The 26364-nt window shown below is 41.6% G+C and overlaps 1 protein-coding gene across 2 annotated transcripts; it reads left to right on the top strand.

Moving 5' to 3' along the window:
- The first annotated feature begins 435 nt into the window (after positions 1-435).
- btbd7 (BTB (POZ) domain containing 7) lies at positions 436-26038 on the top strand. 2 transcript variants are annotated; one of them, XM_004540595.4, is made up of 11 exons: positions 436-781; positions 7025-7252; positions 9727-10878; positions 15568-15776; positions 16244-16319; positions 19896-20056; positions 20170-20313; positions 20745-20934; positions 21636-21814; positions 21903-22307; positions 22472-26038. In XM_004540595.4, exons 2-11 carry the CDS (start codon positions 7171-7173, stop codon positions 23228-23230), a joined length of 3357 nt encoding a protein of 1118 aa, XP_004540652.1. In that variant the 5' UTR covers positions 436-781; positions 7025-7170; the 3' UTR covers positions 23231-26038. The 2 variants fall into 2 exon arrangements, with proteins under 2 accessions (XP_004540652.1, XP_004540651.1); XM_004540594.4 differs by having other exon boundaries at positions 7025-7270.
- Positions 26039-26364: the final 326 nt, after the last annotated feature.

Genomic DNA, 26364 nt, shown 5'->3' with positions numbered 1-26364 from the left:
TATATAAAACATAAAGGGAAGCTGAGAAGTACTATCTTGACCATATGATTGTGACACGTACGTAGCCCATTTCTGACAATTAAACGCTAGAGGGCGCTCGCAAACGGTATATTGCACAATCTGCTGTGAGTACTGACGGGCCTCTTGAACAGTCGGCATACAGCAATGAGAGTGTTAAGTTGACCTAAACGCAAAGAAAGATAGACTTTACTTCCAAAATTAAGACGTTTCAGAGCACGAGCAAAGTGTGCCTTTTAAATTTATTCGACACCTGCAGAATTTGTGCAAAATTTGAATATCAAACGCGGGATGTGAAATGCTTTTTCATTGGGTCGCAAGTTACTGCACAACGAAAATGCAGTAAACTCTCGCGTTTGAAGGTTTTATTTTGAAAAACATGACCGGAAGTTTCCTTCTTATTTTGACTAACTTGAAACGGGTAGCGTTGGGATAGGCCATAACAACCACCCAACAAGGCGTTGTGCTACTAAGGGGAAATACCGAACCGAACCGAGATTTAAAACGGTCTGGGTTTAGTTTTTAGTCGAGGTAGATGCTGAAAAATCACCGGAAAGTCGATGCAAGTGGAAACTATTGCACATTAGAGACCAAAGGTTGACGTCGAGCCGTGCGTAATGAGCAGAGTTGGGAAAAGAAGGTGTTGAGCTGCATTTTTTTTCTCTCTCCCTCTCCCTGCCTGAGACAAGTTGGATCGGAGTGCTGCCTAAACTACGAGGGGAAACGAAGAAAAAATAATGCCTGCGAAGCTCCTCACTTTCTGGTAAATATCTTTTAACGACCGCTTTTCAACAGTTGCATCTCATCTTGCTCAAAGTAAATTTCCGAGGGCTGAAGTCAAAGCGACACCGCAGAGATAGCTTACCCTAGCCTCTTAGGATATGCTACTAATTACAGGGCTGTGGTGAATATGACTCCTCTTGCTGGGCTGTCGCCATACAATTTGGACATTACTTCCCTTTTTTATTTATCAGCCGCGAAAAACAATCCGCTTTAATTTTATTTTTTTTTCTCTGCTCTTAAAGGCACTTTTAACCAAAGCTTCCGCTGAGCAGCGGTAGCCCAGAGAGCAACAATAGCTCCGTGATAACGGCAGGCTAACAAAGCCTTTGCAAATAATTAGATTTATTTTCATACGGGCTGGAGAAGACTGCTCTTATTTGTTTTCGTTTTGCGTGTGGCTGGATTGGTAGAAAAGTTCAGGATAAGTGTGATTTTTGTGTCACTTTGGAGAAAAACCTACATGTTGCTGATTATTGCATCTGTGTGACACAGTAGTTGACAGACTGAGCTTTGGGGACAGCTTAAACCGCAATTGTAGCCGCTGTGTAAAGATGAAGACTTATTGCGTGGCTAGGTCTTGTAATAATTTCCACAAGTCATGCAATTATTACCATAATAGATTTAGATACCAATGACTTCTTTGAATTGTGTAGGTATCTGACATTAACCCATCCAATAGAAAATTAGTGTTGCTGTAGCGAGATTTTTTCCTAACAACGTATGTGATGTTTGTTGGCATTAGCATCCATGTAAGTGATGAGGAGCCATATGCAGTCTGCGATAATCCCATGGTAATCTCACTGAAATTGCGGGTAGACTCAGCAGTCAGTCCGTTAACTCCATCTTTTTCTAAAATGCAGCCTGTCTGTCTTTGCAGCTCCTCACTTGAATAAAGGTGCCTTCCCCGTGCGTTTTAGTGCTCATGTTTACCATTTCGCTGGGTTAAGTATTTGTGTCAGTGCTTCAGAGCTGTATAATGACATGTAATTATCAGTGTTACAGTGCTCAGAAATCCATGACTGGCATGAAAAGGCAGCGAGCTTGCAAATACTTGCCACTCAGTCAGCCGCACTTTACCCTGAATGCTGTTTACCCTGGCCAGTTGGATGGAGAACCCAACAATGAGCATTGACATCTCACTCAAAATAAGCACCCATTGTGTCCTGAGTTGCCATTCATTCTCTGAAGATCGACAACTGGGTTATGTTTGCGCAGTCATTAAGTGTATGCCTACTTCACATGATGGTTCTGTTCGGTTTTCCATTGCAAGCACACCTACAGGATGACATTCATCTGTCCAGTGTTTGTTGGATAAGTTGCCATCATGTATTCAAATCAAACAAATTAACTTTGAGGTAGCTGTGTTTGATATTTGCCATTTTGTTTCATGGCCTCTAGAGCAAAACGTAATCAGCTGACAGCGTACTCAGTGAAATGTCAAATATGCACCATTACGGTTCATATTGTTAGTTGACACAGGCTAATCCTGAGGCTGCTCACCATGAGTCATCATCGTGGGGACTTTTGTTTCCTCTCTCCGTTTCTGTCATTTCACTGTGTTGTCTGTTTTCTAGCTTGTTCTGATTTTTCCTTAGGTTCCCATGGCTCTCCTGCCAGAATCTGTAATCAGCTGAATGGCCTGACACAACATTATGCTGATTTACCTGATTGGCAAAAAACATTGTCGGCATAAGCGGTCTGCTCTGCCTCTGAATTTGCGTTCTCCGGTTATCGTTTCAGACAAAATATGACTATTATTTTAAAAGGGCGGACTTTATTTTGTTTTCCACCAACCTTCGGTGGCTGTTCCAGTCGGGTATCTTGCTGCGAGATGTGTGCAGACACATCAGTGCCATGGAGGTCACTCTGTGTTAGAGAGTTCTGGTTTCTGCTCACTGCTGCATTGCTTTTTTATGACCTTCCAGAGCACCCTTGATTGTATCAAATATCAAAAGAGTCAGACAATCTGTAACTGAAAGCTGTATTTCTGCACAGCTCTGTAAGCAAAAGACGTAATGGGCAACTTACCCCAGAGGTCATTTAACAGGTTTTGTGACAGTAAAACTTCTTTTCATCCCCCAAAGCCGGCATCTTTTGTTTTTCTTGTTGTATGTGAATCAGAAACATAAACTTTGTTTCTTCTGTGATTCCTATTGTGAAATGGATACACACATATGTCAGCATTGGACTAATAAAAATACCTTTTGGAAACATTAAATTGAAGAGCTCTGTGTGTGAGAGCTTTAATGCATGACACTGCTGTGTAATTGCAGACAGGAAAGTGTTTGGGGAGAGTATTTCAGTGTTTCATTCAGGCCTGACTGTGGCACTGGCTCCTTTCCAGAGGATTAGGGCATTTAGCCACTGAACCAAACAAAGACGTCCATCAAAAAGCGGACATAGTTTTATTCACAAGATTCACAGTGGGACTAGTAGAGTACACAGCGCGCAGGTTTCTTCAAGCTGTTTGAGCACAGACGTGTGCGCCTTTTTAGATTAGTAAACTGTTATAAAATTACCGAAGAGGAATGAAATGGGAAATTCTCATTCATCTTCGATGCTAGCCAAGTAATTCTCCACATCACCTTTAATTTGGCGAAATCTTGTCAAGCCCATTCTAGCTTAATTACCGCTGCCACTTTGACTTCAAACGCCGGTTGCGTGTGTGTTCCAGCAGATGAGTTCAGGTTTATGGAAACGACTTGTGAAAAGGCTGCACTGAGATAATAGAAATGTGCTGCTAAAATTTGGGCTTGCGTACAGGACCGAAGACCTGTGTACCCACCTCTTCCGTTTTCTCTAGCCACGATGAGGATATCCACATAAATGATTAATAAAGAGCCCTGACAGTCATTTGAATAATACATCGCTCCTGTTCGCGTGCCAAGTAATTTTTGTATGTTCAGTGGACGGCTGTTCTTTTGTCTTTTAAGCCCCTTTAACTGGCTGATTGTTAAAATAACATAAAAGTGATCCATGACTGAGGCAAGGTGAGCGGTTTGATAGGGTGCATATGTGTCCATGACAGCGTGTGCGTAGAGGTAGGTGGGGGCAGGGAGTGTCTCTTGTCACCTCTCATTAGGGACGCATAGTCCAGCTCGGCTGGTGTCTGCCTTCCCCCGTCTGTGACACTGCCCTCCTCTGCTCCCAGCCTGAGCAACAACAGAGCGCCTCAGTGTTTCAATCTAAACTGCAGGAAAGTGTCTTAATGTTTGACATCAGAGAGATTATGGCCAAAATGCTTCTTGCACATTATGAGTCAGGTCTCTGCCCTAAATTATGGTTTTAGAATTCAGCACTGCAGCTAAAGTTAAATTTGGTTCGCTAATTTGAATGAATTAAAGCCGCCTCGCTGGGAAGTTGGTGTGGTGTTCAATGGATGCGTTAGTTGCTTTGTTTTATTCTGCCTCTGCTCTGCTCCTTAGAGAACCACCACCACCACCACCGCTGCCTTTTTGTAAACAAGACAGTATATATCTCAAGGGCTGCTTCCTCTCTCCTACATATTCAAATTCAATTTCTAATTTTGTCCAAATTAATTCCCTGTGAAGATGGGGCTTATTTAAAGCAGTCTAATGAAATAAAGATCAACCAATGTTTTTATTGGAGTGCTCTAGTGTGACTGCCTGGTGACTATTTGTGTGTGGAGTAAGAGGCTGTGGTTTTCCATTGAACCCTTGGGAGGTTGTGGAGTGGTTCTCTACAGGGGCAGACACTATGATTTATTAGTATGGTAGGCAGGAAAACCAGCAGTCTGAGATAAAGCAGATCTCCCATCACACTCCAGTTCTAAGTTTGGTCTAATATACAAAAGAGACTAAATGAGAATATATACGTGACTCTTTTTGTGTTGAGTTATTTAAAGGACCACAATGAGGATTACATTTTCAAATTTCTTAGTAATGTTTATAAAGGGACGCATTCATGCCAAGATGTAAGTGCAGAGGGAAATTGGGAATCTTCTCCTCTTCTTTGGTTGCAAGAAGTAGTTTGCAAAAATCTTTGGATTTGCCTGCATTTCTGAATTGACTACTCATAAACTGCAGTCGAAACTTCATCTAACTTACTGTTATAGATAAACCCAATCTGATTCAACTAATGAAACGCAAAGAGAAAAAAAAGAAAACTATAAGTCACTGCTCCCCTGAGAGCAGTGACTTATAGTTTTCTTCTGTTTTGATTAGTGGTCTTTCTTTTAGTGGACACTATATGACAGAGTTTCCTTTGTTTCTTTTTAATGACCTTTTATGATCCCACCTTGTTTTTTGGTAAAGTCTTTGCTGGATTTCAACCTCCTTGGGAAAACCCCAATAGTCCTAAAGTCTTTCCAACTTTTTGCACCTCTGTAATGTTTTTTATAACATCCTGATAAAAGTTATTGCAATTAAAGCTTTGCTCACACCAGCCAAGGGCAGACTTCAACCGCTGTTATACTTCCCATATCCGGCATACACGTCTCCAGACATCTGCACGCTCTCTGGTTTGCTCTTTGGGCTTGTGTGACTTTCTGAAGCTTGGGCAACATTTTAAGAGTAACGAGTGCAAAATCTTAAGAAAAGCTTGACCCCCCTCAATCCAGCTCTATAACTGCAGTCTACATGCTTGTCGAAATGAAGCCAGATAGACTCAGTTTGCAATTGTTAGCTTGAGTAGTCGTCAGTACACTCAGTTAATGAGGTGCCCTGTTTTCTTTTAGATCATAGCTGGTGACAGCATGAAAAGAGAAGAGGGAAAACTGCTTGGCCATTGCCATGGCTCACAGCAATAAGTTATGGTAATGACTGTAAAGAGCAACTTAAAGCTGCTCAACTCTGCATCTGCAGCACAGCTTCTGTCTTTGAATTATTAGCTGGTCCCCCAAACATATGAATTAACAACCAACTGAGTGCTCAGATGTCTGTTTGGTAGAGTTTTTGTCACATTGGAGAACTGATTTGCATAAAGTCGGCTGTTAAGGTTTGTGTAATCTAAAACATAAATGTTCTCTTCATCGGTAAAATAGCAGTTAAATACCCATTATCCAATCATATATTATCTTTCTTTTATCATGATAGAAAATTAATGTAGAAAATAATTTAAATGATATGAAAAGCTATTATTTTATAATGTTCTGCTGATCACTTGCTGCGTCCACCAGAATTTGCAGGGGGAATTACTTTTCCTGATCAAATTCTTAAAGACCAAACATATCCACCTGAGTATAACCTCATTAAGACCACACTGATTTGTAGCCATGCGAGCATAATGGCTCTGGGTGCCAAATACACACCAGGACCGGCTGTGTGTGGATGTATATGTGTGTTAATATCTCAGGCCTTAAAACGGGTGTTAATCTCATCTCTGGAGCTGATTTGGCTAAATGTTGGCTACCCATTGGATCAGTTTGGCTACTGGAAAAGTACCCAGGTCATGTATTAGACTTCCTATACTTTAAAGTAATGCAAGGTACAAAGTTCTGGTTTGGTTTGTATTCATTTTCTTGTCGTTTATTTATCAAGAAACCACAGTTTCATGATAAATAAATTCATCAGCTTCCTGGAGAGGAAGGATTGAAAATGAAGCACCCCCCTGTATAAACTGTATTGTAGAATCACTGTCAAGAGACATATTTATGCTATGTTTATGCTATGTTCTATATTTGTATATTTGTTGCCCACCCCATAACATAATATGTTACAATACTGGATTAAGTCTACAGTCAAACATATCTACACTAAAGAGTTTTCACTGGCTACAGACTGAACTGGAAAAGTACCCAAATCATTTATTAGACTACTTCTAGTTTAAGGTGATAACAGGCAAAAGCAGAGTAACTTGTTCTGGGTTGTACCTCCCTCTGAAAGTCCCCCACCACATCTGGATTACATTGTAGTTGACTGCTTGTCATTTCTTGAGGGGAGGATAGGGAAGTCTCTGTTAACTGGAGTCACTGTTGAAGATTATAGATAGGAGAATGACCATGCAATTTTCACTTTTCACAAAAACTCAATTTTTAGCACTTCAAACCTGTAAAATGGCAAGACAGCTATGATTCATCGGTGCCGTGAAATCAATGTGGCTGAAACGGCGCGATAGATAATATTAAGTGCTCCTCTGTTCACCTTCCTTAACACTGACATTCATTATCTTTCCAAAAAGTCCAATCTCACAATGTTGCAGTCAACAACATTTAAAATGCAGTCACTCTTAAGCTTAAATATCTCTCCTTCTGTTCTTCCTCCAGCCATGGCAGCTTGGGCCTGGAGCTCTGAGGATGCTTCAGAGGACCCGTGCCTGACCCGCAACTGACGACTGAGAGGAATACGTTGTCTGAGCAGAATGACTCAGCACGAGGGGGGACCCCCAAATAGCAAGTGAAGAGAACCGAGGATGGGTGCCAATGGATCCAGCTACCCGCACTCGTGCTCCCCACGGATAGGGGGAGGTTCACAGGCACAACAGACTTTTATAGGTATTAAGTGCATCACCGGTCAGTTCATGTATATGATTATTATTATTATTTTTACAATATGGCAAAATGTCTTTTGTTAGATGAATTACTGGTGAAAAACCCAATTTCTCTTCATGTCCAAAGTAGAGTCAAGAATCAGATTTGATTAAAAAATATCTCTACAAACATAATGGGATGGTCTGCTATACACATTACATTATATTAACCTGCTTCCATGGCAACTAATGGTGCAATAGGTGAACATTTTTATGCATGAGAGCTCTTAAACAGAGCGTTTGAGTACAACTGAATTCATTAAAAAGCAGTGGATCTACTTTACTGTGCCATATGGACTTAAATTATTGTTTAAGGCTGACGAATAATTGCATTAAGTATTTATTTGTCAGAACTGAAATCTAACTTGTAGACAGGAAGCGAGCCCTGTGACTGACTATAGCCTACTTTCTGGCCTGAATGGGCTGACAGCTGCACTTTGAGTTTTTAATGTGAAGAGGTTTTTTGGGGGGTTTTCTCTCTCTCTCTCTCTCTCGCTTTTGGTCTTGTTCCAATTTCACTACTGTCATTGTTGAAGAGCATAGCATATGGCCTTCAGTTAGTACCTGTATCCTCAGAAAACCTGTCTGACATGGAGTGTAGTGGTTTGCTTGTATGTACATATTGTCGACATTTAAGCACTCTTTTTGATTGCTGTTGAAGAAAGTGGCAGAGTCTAGTTTATGGCTCTTAAAGCTTTCCCTGCAGTCCTGAGTGCCAGAGCGTTTGGAGAGCTGCTCCAGAGATTAATTTAAATAAGTCTTTTCTTAAGTTAAAAAAAGTGTTTATTTCAGTTTCAGAATGACTTAAGTCTGGGGTTTATGTGGGTTTCCACTTCAAAGTGAAAGCACTGCAAAGAGCCAAATTATCTCAGTAGCCCCTGAGACCTCTCCCGTTTGCTCTGAGCTCTGTAGCTGCTTGGTTGAGCTGGCCGGGGCCATAGATGATTCACAGTGTTAGAATGATTACTATTTGGGTCACACTGATGGATCCTGAGAGAAAGGCAGGCAGAGAGGATCTCCTTGGCAGAGGTTCCTCTGACGTACAAGTCCTGCCTCTCAAGCAAAAGATAACTGCTATTCAGTGTAATTGATTGGGCATAAATACATGAATGGACCTACGTTGATGGAGGAGTCTAAAGTAGGACGGATTATAATTGGGTCTGTGATGATCAAGGTTTGGTCTGAAAAAAAAATAGACTTTTTTCCTTCCTTTTTTTTCCAGTTGTTGAACTAGATCCAGATGTTTTGGTAGCTGGGTCAGGCATGAGTGTCCTTAGCTTGATAGAGCAGGGCACAGATATACAACAGTAAACTGGTGCAGGCTGCTTTTGAAACAAGGAAAAAAAAAGAAACAAATACAGCTCTTGCAGCAAAGGAGCTCTAAAATGAACCTCTTTTCAAATTCATTTTATTTCTTGATCCTAAAAAATTGAAAATAAACACCTGAGAAATAACTGTGGCTTGCTTGTGCAAAAGTTGTGGAAGCCCTCCACTTGTAGAATTTGATTGGGGTTTTTAGAAGAATTACCATTAGGACTTTCTCTTTGATTAAATTCTCTGACTCTTCAAACATATCCAGGATTCAGTAACCGTGGGTTCCTCTTAACAAAGACTGAGGATGAGAAAATGAAACCAAGTGTCGCCTACAAGGCAGGGGAAAGCTTTAAAAAGATATCAAAGTGCTTCCAGCTTACAATTTCCAGTGCCCAGAATGGCATTAAAAAATAGCATTTAAAGGGAACTGTGAAAATCAACAAAATATTATTGAGCAAGAAAACTTTCAGGAAAAAAACATGTCTGGTGGGCAAAAAAAGGGAGGGGGGCATATGATGGTAAAAGAAGCTGCAGGAAGGTTGGGCTGACAGAAATGGAAGTGATCCATATACATGGTCTACGCCATGGACGCCTTATCGAGCTCTCACAATCCCATTACATGAACATCACTGAAAATCTGGGTATATTTAACATGCAATTTGTGTAAGACAGTCTTTAAAAAAAAAAAAGAACTGGAAGTGATCTGCAAGAGTGTCTGAAAATTGCTTAACCAAGAATAGAAAGTCTTTCAGCTGGCAGAAAAAGGTGTTTATCTGCCTAAATTGTGGCTGAATTGCATTGAAACTTCTGTACATACCACCTTTTACTGTTTCGTTTTTACAAACTGTGGACCCATAGTTGCTGTTTGGGGGGGGGGGCATGAACACATTTGTCACAGGACTGTCAGGTAAACCTAAAAAATGTTATGAATGTACACTAAATGTCACAATTCCCAATATGAAAACTAAAAAATGTAAAAAGGGCCGTGTGTGTGTAAGGGAAAGCTTGACCACCCACCATTAATTATTTTTTTGTAATGTAAAACTGTTAATTTCTTTCTATTATAATTAGATGTATTTAAAACACAATAATTTTTAGGCTAACCTTCAGCTGTTTTTATTCCAGGGACCTCATCCTACTCTCAGCAGGGATATGGTTGGGAGTCAAAGCTATACAGCCTGGAGCACGGCCATGAGCGGCCGGCAGACAGGAAGAAGAAGAGTCTTGGTCTGGCGACTCTCAAGCGGAGGTTCATCAAAAGGAGGAAGTCTAGCCGCTCAGCGGATCATGCGCGGCAGATGCGTGAGCTTTTGTCAGGGTGGGACGTCCGTGACACAAACGCCCTGGTGGAGGAGTATGAGGGAACGGCAGCCCTCAAGGAGCTGAGCTTCCAGGCCAGCCTCGCACGTCCAGAGGCTCCTAGCTTGCAGCGGGATCTAGCCGCTCTCTACCAGCACAAGTACTGCACAGATGTGGACCTCATCTTTCGGGGTACTTGTTTTCCAGCTCATCGGGCCATCCTGGCTCCCCGTTGCCCCTTTTTTAAGACCTTGCTGTCTTCATCTCCCGGGTACGGAGCAGAGGTTCTAATGGACATTGACACGGCTGGCATTGATGTTCCCATGTTCTCCGCCCTACTTCACTACTTGTACACTGGGGAGTTTGGGGTGGGTGGAGCAGAGGATACGAGGCTTCAGAATGTGGATGTGCTAGTGCAGCTAAGCGAGGAGTTTGGTACACCTAACTCCTTGGAGGCAGACATGAAGGGCTTGTTTGACTACATGTGCTACTATGACGCTCTGCTCAGCTTCTCTTCAGACTCTGAAATGATAGAGAGCTGTAATGAGAGAGGAGCTGTGGCTGCAGCAACATCAGTGAGTCAAGGAGGCAATGGGGCCCCAGGAGCTGCAGGGACCCCAGACGAGGACCTTAGGGCTCACAAAGCTATCCTGTCAGCACGCTCTCCTTTCTTTCGGAACCTTTTGCAGCGACGTATTCGCACAGGCGAGGAAATGACAGAGCGCACACTCCAGACACCCACCCGCATAGTGCTGGATGAGTCCATAATACCACGAAAATATGTGCAGGTTATTCTCCACTGCATGTACACGGATGTCGTCGAGCTCGGGCTGGTGCTGCGTGGCAGCCCCTCAGCAGGCAGCCTCGGTGAGGTGCAAGCCCTAGTGTCAGGGAGCCGTGGGGCCAGCACACGCACTGAAGAGGCCATGGAGCTGTACCATATTGCTCTGTTTTTGGAGTTTAGCATGCTGGCTCAAGGTAAGTCATAGTCACAATATCAACAACATAGGGTGTGATAGCAACCACATTTTTCTGTTTTGACTTATTTTGCTTATTTTCTGTCTTACTGATACTATTAGGATAGTCAATGCTCATAATAAACATGGCCAATGTGGGTTGGTTTATATGTGAATAATCCCTGTGAGCCAACAGCTCCGGCTTCTTATTGCTCTAAATGCTTTGTTTCATACAGTTTTTTTTGTTTTTGTTTTTTTTTAACTCGTGGCTCTGTGTGACATCAGTGACATATTCCTAATATGGTCATGTTGGGCACACAGCTCTGGCTGTGAGGACAGAAGCCCTTCCCATCTGCCATAAATCTTCCTTCTAAAGGGCAGCCAGCCAGAGGAACGTTGGCTTAAATGGAGAGGGGCTTGTTTCAGATAGTAGCAGAGAGTCTGAACAGCAGCCCAGTATAACATACGGATATATAAATAATCATTATGTCGAACTGTGAATCAATTCTAGCAGAGTACAAGATTAAAATTATGGAGCTGGAAATGAGCAAAAAAAAAGTCCCAGATAAACAATCTGCCTCAAAAATTTTTTGTTTAGTTTCATTCCTAAGTAATTTCTTCCTTCCTGTCTGCAGAATACATGAGTCAAAGTGCTGGCAAGGTCTCTACGACAAATTGCTTAAAACCTTAACAGCAACCAACTGTAGTTCAATAGCCTGATCATAAGGTTTAGAGTCAATTTGCCTGTCCAGCCTGTCATAATTGTGTCATTTTCTATTAACTTAATAATATGAGCTAGACTTTTATCATAATAGGATAGAATTTTGTACGTGAGTTGATGCCTTGCAAAACTCAACCCTGCTATAACGTCTCTTTTCATGCATTCATGTCATTTTTTTACCAGACTCAGTGTCTTAATATTCTGCACTTAATATGGCTGCAGATTACTCTAGCTGTGACGGGTGTTAGAAACAGGCTGATATAGGTTATCTCTCCCTCTGGAGGCATACAGCCCCACTCTCTGTTACATGAGGTGCTTCTGTCAACACTTCATTTCTGCTCTATCTTTACTCAGATTACACTCTTTTTTTGACCCTGGTAGCAAAGGTTAAAGCCATACTTTTTACATGAGCCAGTCGCTTCCTCCACTGCACTTCCTCCAAAGTGGCACCTGAGCGTTTTGCAGTTTCCAACACAAATAAACAAAAATCCACTTTAATCGGAATAACCTTTTCAAGTATGCAGTATTTAAAGCAGTCTTTTTCAAATACACGCAAAACTACCGAATTTGGCCCGTGTGAATCCAAAAGTGACAAAACACAATTTCTTACTTTATCGTGTCTTCTCGGCCAATAATGATCTTCATAGTCACAGTATAGGAAATTAGTTTGCCTAATACTGAAATGAAGCTATAAAGACCAGAGAGTTTGACTGCTTTGTGCTTTCTAATGAAATCAAACCAGTATTATTTTAAGACACTCGTTTACAGTTACATCCAGAATATTTAAAATATACTTTGCGATTTGACAGCTTCACCACTGTCGTTTCACAATAAAAGCCTGTGAGTGTTTTCTTTCAATTCTTCACTCCTCTGTAGCTCAAAGGTTATTTTTTTATGGTGAGGCAGCTGCAGATATATAACATAGTCTATATGCTCTGTTGGCACACTGTTTTATAAAGCTGAGATCACTATAGAGTAGCCAGAATTTTTTTTTTTTCTCTCCAAACTTATGCTGCAGCATTAATACAAATATAGTCCATGTCATAATCTTAATGTGCTAAAGTAGGTGTGGGTCTTTAAGCTGATAAGAGGAAACCACACATTCTGTTTACAGAGGAAGTAATAAAAAATATACATGTACATCTTTTTTTTTTTTTTTTTTTTTAACACACAGCACTTTATTGCAATAAACATGCTGGTATTAAAATCTTTTAAAAGCAGAGGATCAATACTGTATAGCTGCTGTATTGACTGAAGGCTTGAGAGTCGATTACCTTTTTTAAGACCTGTGTGGTGATTTTAATAGCACTGGACACACAACTGGTTAGACACCAGCTCCCACCCTCAAGCTTTGGGTGTCACTCTCAGGGTCATTCTGGCAGCTTAAGCCAGCAACAAGGAGGCATATGGTGTCATCCCCACACACCATCACCTCGTCTTCCCCCTCCACCCCCCCACCTTCTCAACAAGCCCCTAATCGAGGGGTATTTTTATCCCTCTTTGCTCCCTTTCCGTCTGTTCTGCACAGCTCAAATCATTTCCCGTCAAACCTCAAAGTGGAATGTGGTGAAATAGTTTAGGTTAACCTGATGCTATTTTATCCAAGTCTCTCTTTCTACTCTTTAACTTCCTGTTGTTACACTTTTTGAGATCACTTCATTCCTAGAGATATTTTTGTACATTTTGGAAAAGTGTGTTTATCTGCCTAATTTGGGTTAATTATGAGACTTGAAATTTGTAAGAAGCCATCCAACTGTTTTGCTGCGACGTCTCTTTAGGAGACAGCAGAGAGGTTTATGTCAGGGGTTTCATATAGAAAGAGCCCCCTCTCATCTGTCACACTGTCATCCCCCTTTACGTGCTCCTTGGCTGCTTCCCTCCGGCTACAAGGTTTGGCCCTTGGAGGTTTTTGTAGAGCTCTCTGTCATTCTTCCTTATTAATTCTCAAGATGGGCTTCCCTTTACGACTACATCTCACTCAAATAGTAACCAGTATTAAAAGCCTTATTAATTTTTCAAGCGCGCTGAAGAGATGATAGCCCTTCAGTGCAGTTTCATTGCTGCCTTCCCTTCTTGCTCTCTGACCGACCAGCGATTTCAGTGCCCTATCTTGTGTTTTGACTGCTTTGACTGAAGCTCCATTTCCTGACTGATTGGCTGAGATGATTTACATCCACATGCTTGTTTACATGCCTTTGAGTGCAGTTGATGTTTTAAGTGGCTTTGGAGACTGTGTGCTCTATAAACACAGAGCTCCAAATCATGACAGCATGACAAAATTCATGCGTACTCCAAAGTTGGTGTAGTGTAGAGCTGACTGTCGCTGTTCCTGCTGTTCTGTTGATATTCTTGTCAGTCGACTAAGCTCCAGTGAATGTGGTGCACCACCCGTGGAGAGGGGGAGGCGGGTTAGTACTAGATATAATGCTGATTCTAATCTCCACCTCATAATAAAAAGTGCTGCGTTTTAAAAGACTGGCTGTCACTGAGAATTCGAATGGGCTAACAGAGAGCAGAGCTGTTTGCTTTCCTGTGCCACTGGTCCCAAGTGGGGAATTGCCTGCTTTTGTGGACGTATGCCTGTGTGTCTGCTTTAAGGGGAGGGTGAAAAATAAATAAATAAATAAAATCAAATTGAACTAGACTGGAGGACTTTCTAGAAGATGAATAGCAAAACGACCAGCAGTGGGCAATGAGGCAGATGCTGGAAATCTTCTCCCGTTTTTCAGTCTGTTTAAAGCAGATAAAAAGGAGAAAAAAAATATGCAGGCCCACATTTCAGCTACATCTGTCTTAATGATGCAGCCTCAGCTGAAAAGACTGCGGGCGTCTGCTTTGTGTTTCTCGAACTTGCATTTACAAGCAAAAACACCCAAAGGGTTCATAGCTGTGCATGTACATTATGGTTGCTTTTCCATTCGAATCAAAAATTTGTATACACAGCTTGCATGGATATGAAGCTGAAGTATCAGTGGGGTCATCGCTCTGAAGTCTGGTGTCCAATTTCCCGGCGTTTATGTTCAAAGTGGTGGTTTGAGGGCGGAAGAGCAGCTTAGATTTTCTAGTTTAAGATTTTCCCAGAGGAGTGCTGCTGCTGCTGCCGCTGCTCCTCCAACGATGAACTGATGGACAGGACCGCCTGGAATGAGGAAGCTGGGAAGCTTTTATTTCCCTTCAGAACAGCTCTGACTGGACATCAGTCAGTCGGCTTTATCTTCATGAATGTCCACTTTGTGTTAATGATCGGAGAAGAACTTTCAATGTGAGCCACTAAGACTCTCTCGTTTGGAACTGTGATAGATGGCTTGACCAAACCGATCATATGTTAATCCAAGTGGACATGGAGGCTTTATTTCTGCATAAATGGATCCGTGTTAGATTAAGTGTTAAGAGTTTGAGTGCCATTGTTGGCTGAATTTGCAAAACTTGGTTCTTTTTTTAAATGACTAGAGCACCAGGCACATAATTCCCTAAGCCTTCTGTGGCTTTTAATGCATTTTTGATTTATGCACACAAGTGGTCTGTGTGTACACCTTTGCAAAGTGTGTGCTTGTGCACCGGCAGCACATTTCCGCAAGCTGCTGTGTTTACTTATCACGGTTAAGAGAAGGCAGCTTGAGACTGAAACACATCAAGGTATCAAAGGCATTTCTGTGGGTTGGTGTGTTAGAGTAAAGCCGCTGCCTGCTGTTCTGGTATGTGCTCTGATTTAGGAAACGCAGCATGGAGGATGTGGGGGCTACTAGAGGGAGACTCCCTGGGTCAGTGAATATGAGTCAAAACTACTGATGGTTTGGCAGAGGCTGCAGCGTTACTTGCCGTACTGTAATAATTGTTTAGTTAAATCATTAAAATACATTTTCAAACAGGCTTTTTTGTTGTTGTAGTGTTTCTTTTTTAAGGTTAAGTGACATCTTTCTGACTTCAATATATGCACTTCTTTTCAGAATATGATACATTTCTGCTTGTCTGTCTCGTTGCCTCTCCCAGGCTGTGAAGACATTATTGTGGAGAGTTTGTCTCTGGACTCTCTTGTCCCCATTCTCAAGTGGAGCTCCCAACCATACGGCTCCAAGTGGGTCCATAGGCAGGCCATGCACTTCCTCTGTGAGGAGTTCAGTCAAGTTGTCACTTCGGATGTTCTCTACGAACTTGGCAAAGAACACCTTCTCAGTGCAATTCAGTCTGACTACCTACAGGTAAGGAAACGTCTCTCAACTTATAGCACCTCACAGTGTTTGGGAATCTGTGATAGTTGCATGAAAATATTGTATACAAACACACAGTCCCTGCCCCAGTCACACACTGTCCACATGTGCTGACGCTGTTCACGTGCACACGCTGAGTCTCCAGAATTTCCAGAGTTGAAAAACAGTTCCCTAGAGAGAAATTCTTTCAAACCCAGAACCTAATCAAAGCTGAGCTGTCATCTGCACTGCCAAGCAACTTGGGCTTTACACCAGATGGTTGAGGTGAAGTGTTGTAATCCAACTACCCAAACAAACCAGACCCAAGCTTTGATGGGACATTGCCTGAACATATTGCATTTTCACTTTATCCTCGTGTTATACCTTCCCTGTTCTGTTCCCAACAATATCTAACCTTGTCCTAATAATATTTTTGTCTTTTGCTTTCTCTCTGTCCTATATCTCTCTTTCTCTGTCAGGCGAGTGAACAGGACATTCTTAAGTATGTTGTTAAGTGGGGCGAGCAGCAGCTTATTAAGAGGATGGCAGACAGGGGTAAGATAATACACTCTATAATTACCCTCTGAGCAGCCCCCCTAATTGCTCTGAGGAAATTACCACCTACTAGAGCCTCGTGAATATACTTAAAAGCAAAAAAGAGCCAAACTTTACCCCATAAATTCAACAGGAAGTGGTTCGATCTGATTTGTCATGTCATTGTTGCTATTGTGATAATTAATGCTCTTCTGAGGGGTACATGATCAAGGTTATTGGTATTCATATTATAAGGGAGAGCAGCCTGATTCCTCAAGATCCCTATAATTTGTCAAAACGATCTTGTGCGAAAGGTTTGAAATGCAGCCAGAAGGTTGATGTAAAAGCACTAAAAGTGTTATCTTACTTAAAGTGGTGGTCAGATATTTACATCCACTCATCAGAAGAGTTCTTTAAACTGTTCTTTTTCCAGGGTGGAATGATTGCATAGCATACATCTTTAATGACTTAAAAAACAAGAATTTAGGGTAAAAATATGAATTTATTTTGGATTGGAAATATACCTACTAATCTTTTACTAAACGGTGCTTAAAGTTCTACAGTAGCCTTAACGTTGACAAGACCAAGCCCTATTAACCTCTCATTATGATTATGATAATGAGAAGTTGATAATTGACTACAGCTGGTAGTTTCTCTTTGCACCATAAAAAGGATTTTTGTTGAGCACTTATTGGAATCACCAGTAGTTGGAACAATGAACAATGGGAAAGTTCAAGGAATTCAGTGAAGATCTAAAAAGGAGAGTCACAGAGTTACACAAGTTGGGAAGGTCTCTTGGAGCCATTTTTTAAACGACTGCAGATTCCAGGATAACCAGTTCAAACAATTGTACTCAAGTAAAAATTATTTAGATGTGTCAGCACTTTCCTAATGTCTGGAAGAAGAAAAAGAGATGAGACGAAACTCGTTACTACCAAGGCTCGAGCCTGCCGTGAACTGGACACTGCTGCAACACCAGCGTCACTGTCGACAAGGTAGCGTTTTGCATCTTAGAGGGTGCCAACCAAAAAAGAAGCTTCAAAACTCGACTGTAATTTGTAGCTGCCCACAAGCCAAATGAATTTCTGGAGGAAAGCTTTATGGTCACATAAGACAAAGCTGTTTAGAAAAGTAAAACTGGTCGATTTCCAGACAGAATGAAAATAGCAAAAGTTATACCTCTATACAAATCTGGAAACAAACACCATTTCACAAACTACAGGCCTGTCTCTCTACTACCCCAATTCTCAAAAGTTCTTGAAAAACTGTTTAAAAACAGACTGGAAAAATTTATAGATAAACATAAACTACTCACTGAGAGTCAGTACGGATTCAGATCAAGCAGATCAACATCATCAGCACTATTAGATTCAATAGAATACATCACAAATTCCATAGACAAAAAGCAATATGTGGCTGGGTTATTCATAGACTTGACAAAGGCATTTGACACTATAGATCATGATATATTAATAAGAAAACTGGAACGTTATGGTGTCAGAGGGGTAGTTTTAGATTGGGTCCGGAGTTATTTAAGTGACAGAAAGCAGTTTGTGAAAATAAATGGTGGTTGCTCCTTATGTATGGACATTGCTTGTGGTGTACCCCAAGGGTCAGTTTTGGGTCCAAAATTCTTCAACTTGTACATTAACGACATCTGTAAAGTGTCCAAAGTATTAAAAATGTTTCTCTTTGCTGACGATACAAACATCTTCTACTCTGGTGATGATCTGCAGAATTTATTGGAGGATATGACTAATGAAATAAGTAAAGTGAAGTTCTGGCTTGATAAAAACAAATTATCATTAAATTTGAATAAATCTAAACTTATGTTATTTGGAAATAGTAGTTTAAATACAAATGCAAAGATTCAAATAAATGGTGTTGATATTGAAAGAGTCAGTGAAAATAAATTTCTGGGGGTAATAATAGATGAAAAACTTAACTGGAGAGCTCACGTAAGATATATTCATTCCAAAGTATCACGAAGCATTGCAGTACTAAACAAGGCAAAACAGGTATTCGACAGAACATCACTTCATATTCTCTACTGTTCACTGGTTTCACCATACTTAAGCTATTGTGCAGAGGTCTGGGGCAATAACTATAAAACCACATTACATTCACTTTTTACTCTTCAAAAGAAAGCAATTCGAATCATCCACAATGCAGGTTATAGGGAACATACAAACTCACTATTTTTGCAGTCTGAAATATTGAAAATTGACGATATAGTGAAATTCCAAACAGCACAAATTCTATTCAAAGCAAAAAATAAAGAACTGCCAGGTAATATTCAGAGTATGTTTTTTTTGAAAGAAGGAAGTTATAATTTAAGGGGTTTTTGTAACTTCAAAACAATGAAGGTACGTACTACAAGAAAAGGCTTTTGTGTTTCTGTTCAAGGAGTGAAACTATGGAACAAACTGAATATGGAATTAAAGCAATGTCCAAACATAAAACTGTTCAAAAAGAGTTATAAAAATATGATCTTCTCGATCTATAAAGAAAAGGAAAATATTTAAATTAAGTGAATGTCTCTATTTAAAAACAAACAAACAAAAAATTCATGATGTGATATTATAGTATATAGTATATCAGAAATCTGTTCACTATTTTTATTACAAATTATATCAGTAAGGAAGCTGACTAAATATTCACTGATAATTTATGGGACAGGGGTGGGATTAAATAAGTGTATACTTCTTCCCACTCCCTTTCAACATGTAAATTAATCAGAATGTTTTTTTGTATGTAATTTGTATAGTATTTTTTTTCTCTCTTATTTCTTTCTAAATGTACTTGTATATTGTTCACATGTTGAAATAAATTACCAATCAATCAATCAAATGTGATGCTTTCAAGTCTAAAAGCACCACACCAGCTTTCAAGTATGTTGTCAGTAGCATCATTCTGTTAGGCTGTCTTGCTGCCAGTGCTACTGATACATTGAAAAATTTGGAGGACTACCTCCACATTCTTCAACTTCATCTCAAAGACTGTTGAAATTTGGAGACATTTGTGTTCCAACAGGACTGTGATCCCAAACACACATCAAAACATTTTTTGGATAAAGCAGGATAACGCTAAGCTTTTGGAATTGCCTACTAAAGTCCCAACCTCAACCCTATTTAAAATTTGTGCATTTTGCTTAAAAGCTAGGTCCATGTCAGGAAACCAAACAATTTAAACGGATTCAATCAATTCTGCCAATAAGAGGGGTAAAATATCCAGACAGGATTATACCATAAACTTGTTGATGGCTACAAAAAGCATCTGCTCGAGGTGCAACATGCAAATTAATATTTAACTAAATATTAATGGGGTTGTATGTATTTATTTAAGCCTTTGCTATTTGTCTCTGTAGATTAGAGAGAACCCAAGATAAATTCAAATTTGTGCACCTAAGGCTTGTTTTTTAAAGTCTTTAAAGAGGTTTACTGTAGAGTCATTCCCTGGAAGAAGACAGTTTAAAGAAATCATATAAAACCCAAAATTACCACGATGTGTGTATATAAACTCTGACTATAAATGTTGACGCACAAAAAGCATTACAATCATTATAATATCTGACCGTGGTCGTTCCTGTTTACCCAGAACCCAACCTATTGAGTGGCACAGCCCACAGCGTAAACAAGAGGGGAGTGAAAAGGAGAGACTTGGATGTGGAGGAGCTGAAGGAGATCCTGTCTCCGCTCCTGCCCTTCATCCGAACAGAGCACATCTTACCTCCCAACAGTGACGTCCTCGCCGACGCAGTCAGTGTTACTTATCTATCTTTTCTCAGCTGCTGTGCTTTTATGACTGGTGTTTCTGAGTTATTGTGACCTTCATAGATTGAGCATTGATCCACATTCTTCACTATTCACAGCTCAAAAGGGGTTTGATAAGCACCCCTCCTTCAGACATGCTACCCACAGCTGAGGGGGGTAAAGCCAATGCCTGGTTGCGTCAGAAAAATGCAGGCATCTATGTGCGTCCACGCCTTTTCTCTCCTTACGTGGAGGAGGCTAAGGTAAGGTTCATTTATTTATGATTAATGGGGGTTATAGACAGGGCAGAAACCGGGGGAATATTTGTGTCCCATATAGCTATCGCCAAAGTGAGCAGAGTTTCTGTAAAGGGTGCGGGCTAATGTAAAATTTGTCGACCTGTTTATAGCTCAGACGTGCTAAAACTACCCATGCCAAGTTGTTGTTATGCATACAAATCATTTAGTATTCAGTGGTGGCCTCTATCAGTCTGACCGAAATTTGCTTTATGTCCGTTTGCAAACTTTCCTAATAACTTATAGGCCTTCCCGAGGCCATGAATATTTATGACATATCCATAGACCAGTGTGTCATTATTAGATGAAGTGTCAGTCAAGTGGAACTAATTTGCAAAATGTTCCCCATGTCCTTGAGTTGCACATAGGACTTATGTTTTTTTTTTATGTGTCCTCAGTCTGTTCTTGATGAAATGATGGTCGAGCAGACAGACCTAGTGCGTTTGCGACTAGTGCGCATGTCCAACGTCCCGGACACACTCTACATGGTCAACAACGCTGTGCCTCAGTGTTGTCACATGATTAACCACCAGCAAATGGCAAGCAACTCAACCACAGCTCCATCAGTCGTGGCAAATGAAATTCCAGGTAGGAGCAGTGTCGCAGATGCTACACAGTTATGGTTGACTTAAGTCAGGGGTGTCCAAACCTTTCTTCTTCTTCTTTTTTTTTTTTTTTTTTTTTTTTTTTATAAGAGTGCCATATTTATTCATGGTATATCATTGAGGGGCCAACAAGCTTTCTCATCTTGTTTTTAAAGCATAGACATTATGAATTTTTAACACTTTATTTTCAATAACACAAGAATTATGGTGATCAAGTGTTTGAACCTTAACAAAATAAATCTGCTTTCATTCACATATTGAGAATAAAATAACATAAGGATCTGCTGAAGCTGCTGAATATCAGCATCTCAGGTTCATTTTAAACATGACTTACTGGTGCTGCTACCATGAGGTGAAAAGAGAAATGACACTTTATTAATTCTGTTTGTGGTGGCGGGCCATGAATAATACATTTTATAGGGTAGGAGCAAGGGACCATATAAAATCTGACCTAGGGCCGTGATTGGCCCCCGGGCTGGATTATGCACATGCTTGACTTAAGTGTTATGAGAAACTGCTGACTAACAGAGAAACTGCTCAAGTATCTGTAAACATAATGCCGTTCAGTGGATTCTCTGAGCACCCTGATTAAATTACAACGTTAAGACTCAAACTATGAAGACTTTAACTGACTCACGTCATTTTACTCTGATGTCTGACTTTGTATTCTTTTTCACTTTTCAGTGCCTCAGTTATCTGTGGTAAAGGAGATGATTCGGAGGCTGCATGAGCTAAGACACACAGAGCAGGTTCAGAGAGCGTATGCCCTCAACTGTGGCGAGGGAGCCACCGTCAGCTATGAGCTGCAGCTGCGGGTGCTGAGGGAGTTTGGTCTGGCAGACGGAGCCACTGAGCTACTGCAGGTAGGCAGAAAGCAGAGCGTGTTCCCAGGGTTAGGGAGGAGGAGATCTCTGGAGGATGAGATTTATGATTTTTATTTTTTACCTGCAGAATCCATACAAGTTCTTCCCAGATGAAAGGTTTGGAGATGAGAGTCCAATACTGGCCCTGCGCCAGGTGGGTCGTTGTCGGGTAAACAGCAGTCCAGCCATGGATAGCATGTTCACAGAGCTGGAAGGAGTAGCAGGCTTCCACCCTCCCTTACCTCCTCCACCTCCCCCATACCACCCCCCTGCCACACCTAGTCACGCACAGCTCAAGGGTGCGTGGCGACCTCGCGTGCCCTTGCCAACCCCCACCCGTTCCTTCTCCTACCCCTGCAACCGCACCCTGATCCAGCGCCATGCAGCCACCAAGCATGGCAGCTCAGACTACTCCTCTGTGCCCAGGCCTCAGCCCCCTGACTGCACCAACCCACAGGCTATGGGCCGAGCTTTGCTTTCAGACCAGCAAGTGGTGAGTGTGTATATGTGCGTGCATGTCCTTGTGCCACATGCTTTTTATTTTTATTTATTTATTTATTTTTGTTGAGTCAAATGTTCCTAGCGGCTTATGCTTTGGGATATGAATATCTTGATTGTCAGGTTCTGTCATAAATGTTTATCTGTTTTCCAATGCAGATGAGCATGGAGCCGGTTATGAGGGAGTTCATGCCTGACATTGCGCTAGGTGTTTCGGTCATGACTCTGAGGGAGCAGCACATGGCAGAAATGGAGAGGGAAGGCCCTCAGAGCCACCACCTGCCTCATGGGCCCTGCCCTTCTTCCCGCCTCAGCCATGGCTATGGACCTGGACATGGCCACTCCTGCAAGAGACACGCTCCTGAGCCCAAACTGGAAGCTCAAGCTGAGTTCCCTGACCTGTATGACTTTTCCTGCCGACCTGCAACCCCAACCTCCACACACCCACTGCCCTCCTTTGCTGGACCAGACCTCTACAGCCACAGCTGCACCGCCTCCAGCTCCTATCCTCCTCCTTATGTTTCTGACTCTCAGTCCCAGGGCCATACACAGGGTCGGACTGCCTCAGACCCACTACGACTGGATGTCCTCAGTATAACCTCTCAGAGGCATGATGGTCTCCTTGCTAGCCCCTCTGGAGCCCAACCTAGGATGGGACATATTTCAAAGGGGCGATCAAATGAGACAGACCTGACTCATGGCTTAGGCCATTTACGGTCCCCCAGTGGGAATATGGACAACTATGAGGAGAGACACCCAGGACCCAGAGAGACCCCAGAAGAGATGGGTCTAGCTGGAGAATCATCAGGCCCAGGGCCACTCCAGCAGCCTCACAGAAACAGTGTCAGTGAAGAGATTGTCAGAGACCGCAGGTCACCTAGCAAACCTGACTACCCCTATAAGAAATCTGCACTTTAACCCCAGTTTAAAGACCAGGGGTTGGGTTAAGAAAAGGGAAAAAGAGATGAGTGGCTGTCCATCATAATGAATAGCAAAGCACTAAATGTTTGCGCGTGTGTGTGTGTGTGTGCGTGCGTGCGCGTGTGTGTGTGTGTGTGTGTGTGTGCGTGTGTGTGTGTCTGTGAGAGAGAGAGAGTTTGAGAGAAGCAGGGAAAAGGGGTGGTCGATGGTTGCTATTTATAGAATCTGTCCTTTTGTCCTACCTCTATCACACTGTGCTATCCATCACGCAGTCAGCATGGTAAGAGCTGTAGGTTAGCTGTCAATGCAAGTCTGCCTAGTCCCGCAGGTTTAGAGGATTTCTTAGGCTCTCCGTGGACAGATTGGTCTCTTGCATTTCTTAAGAAAGAGGTTAGCTCTATGCTGCATGAATTCTGCGTGAGGAAGTCGCAACACTAGATGAAGCTCAGTTATAAAATGATGGTTGAAAACAGATTACATTGGTTGGCTCTTTTGTCTCTTGCACAGAATGGGAAGATCACAGGATAAAGATCTCAGTTTACATAAATGAACAATGGCACACAGTCTGGGAATAGAGTATTGTGATAAAATCATATGTAAATATGTCTGTCAGTGTTCTTTCCCCTCCCAGAACTGGTATTTCCATTTCTTCTTTTAGCATGGCTATAACTCACCTGACTATTCTTCTCCTCCTGCTCTGGTTCTGCACTAATGTTGAGTTTAACAAAAAAAAAAAAAGGCCAAGGTTTGGTCACACAAAGCAGGAATTGGATCCGACTGGAAGTAGGCCATCAGAGCTTGTCAGTCTCAAGTAACCGCGTCTGATTGTGTCAGACGTAACCTATCACAGCCTCACTGTCTGGCTTAAAGGCAGAAGTTTGGTGTTTTCACACGGGGCCGGAGGATCATGGGCAGGTTCATTACTGAGATATAGTGGAAAATATCAGGTTGCCATGACATAAGCCGTGTTCGCACATGCAGCGCTGAATTTATCTAGACATCACGCAACAGAGGTGCAAGTCAACGCAAAAGCCTGACTCAGTCTTATTGGGTATTAGACAGTCTGTGTGATGTCAGATCCAGGCAGCTTCGCTGCCTAAACCACAAAGTATTTCAGAAGCAGACTGCTTCCTGCTGTGTGCTACATGTGAGAGAGGACATTTGTGGATGACCTTATTCTACTGAAAATGTCTGTACAGCGATCAGATCAAGCGCTGGGGATTTGTTGGATCTGCAGCTAGGCCAGGTGTGTGTTTGTGTGTGTGAGAGAGCGTGTCTTTGTGCAAGGATAACTTTGATACACCTAGGTGTTAACACAATCTCAGTACTGTACACTCCCATGTTTGGTCGGGTCTTTTTGTACATATCAAGGTCTGAAATGATTAAGCAGTGTTTGGCAGAGAGTGGTCGTCAGCGTGTTAGTTTCCTCCCATTTCAAAGTAAGTAATCAAATCTAAAGCCTTAACTAGCGCTTGGAATATTCACTTTTAGCTATCTTTATTCAATCAAGTATGATGTCTCTATAATGCCACCCCCGTTAACTGCTTATTTGACTGTTGTCCACATTAAAGATACACAGACACTGCAGCTTTTCTGGATGGCGGAGGTGGGCTCAACCATGCCCAAATGTTTAAACAATGTCTCCATCTCGCCAGCTCGTCGGAGATTGTGGATGTGCAGAGCCAGTGTTGATGCTTTTAAATATACTGTTAATGGGCCGCAGCAGCTGTAGCTCCACAACCCTGCAAGTACACAAATTAAAAACCTGTAACAGCCGACAGCTGGCATTCGACCTCACATACGAGTATCATTGCACTGTAGGAGCCGTCTGTTTATTAGCTGAAGGGAAAAAGGAACAAATGAATCTCGAACAAAAGGAATCTTATATTGAAGAAAAGTTGGCGATTGCTGGCTCATATCTCCAATGAAAATTGTATATAATGAATTGAGTTCCACATGATGAATTTTTAATGGTTTCTATCACATTTTAGTGGTCGTTGAAGGTCTGTGTTTTTACTGTAGTGGACAACACTGTGTACTTTGTCTCTGTCATGAAAACTCACTAAGAATGTGTGGTATAAACAGAAAGATTGTGTCTCAGAAACTATTTTTGTTCTTAAATGTTATGCATCTAGGGCAGTTTGTTTGATATAGTAGGTGCTGTGGATTGCCATGTTTGTAGAACACTTTTCACCCCTTTTTCCTTTTACTTTAAAAGTAACAGGAATATGTTGAGGATCTGAAGATATTAGCTCTATGCTTAGCAGTGATAGAGTTGCCAAGCAGAAAAATCATTTTTCCATCTTGGTTGCTTCATGGGGAAAAAATGCAAAACTCCAGATTCCTCCCCGTGTTCGTGTTGGGTGGTTGTTTTATTTTCCAGGACAATGTTCCATTGAGTAAAAGTCCTTGTTTTGCTCTTTTGCTGTAGAGAAGTCAGTGCCTTCCCCTGCCTGCGGCTGGGCTTTTATTGGAGAAGTGACTTTGATGTCTATGCAAGCTCTTTTCTACCAGCTTACCAGCCTGCATCAAATAATTCTTTGAAATCTCATGTAGCTTGTTTTGTGTACATAGTGTTATTTAGCACCTTTTGAAATTGAACCATCTGAAATGTGTGATTGCTTGTGTTGATTTGTAACAGGTACACTGTGCCTGTATGGTATCATAGAAACCATGTTTGTAGACTGATATTAAGTTGCATTTAGTTTCACGGAATCTATTTTTCTACTGTCGCCTCAAAACGGTGCATAACAGTGGTCAACTTGGGCATCCTCAAAATAAACTGGTTTGATATTATGGAATTAATGTGATCTCACATGGGTTGTTTGTTCACTTGAAATGTCAAGTACATTTTGCTTGTATATGATCATATATTCAGATTCAAAGGGCTTCACATACATACAGTAAAGAAAATTATCCATACATATCTGGAGCTTATCTCAGCTGTCATGGGCTGAGAGGCAGGGTACACCTTTGACAGGTTGTTCATCCACTGTAGGGCTAACAGTTTATAACCAACAGGTAACCTAAGAAGCTTTTTGGACTGTAGAGAAAGCCAGACGAATGACACAGAACCCACACACGGCAGGGAGAACACAAAAAGGCGCCAGCTGACCCAGAACCTTCTCACT

This window comes from Maylandia zebra, linkage group LG19 (assembly GCF_041146795.1).
Source record: "Maylandia zebra isolate NMK-2024a linkage group LG19, Mzebra_GT3a, whole genome shotgun sequence".
Lineage (NCBI taxonomy): Eukaryota > Metazoa > Chordata > Actinopteri > Cichliformes > Cichlidae > Maylandia > Maylandia zebra.
Note: the sequence above shows the minus strand (reverse complement) of the source record. Positions and strands in the feature narration are given on the sequence as shown.

What these genes read in the sequence shown, in the direction of transcription:
- btbd7 (XM_004540594.4), top strand. Translation starts at nt 7,171, where the DNA reads ATGGGTGCCAATGGATCCAGCTACCCGCACTCGTGCTCCCCACGGATA. An exon ending in TAAGAGGATGGCAGACAGGG is followed by an intron (nt 16,320 to 19,895) that starts GTAAGATAATAC and finishes CTGTTTACCCAG; the next exon opens with AACCCAACCTATTGAGTGGC. An exon ending in CGTGGCAAATGAAATTCCAG is followed by an intron (nt 20,935 to 21,635) that starts GTAGGAGCAGTG and finishes TTCACTTTTCAG; the next exon opens with TGCCTCAGTTATCTGTGGTA.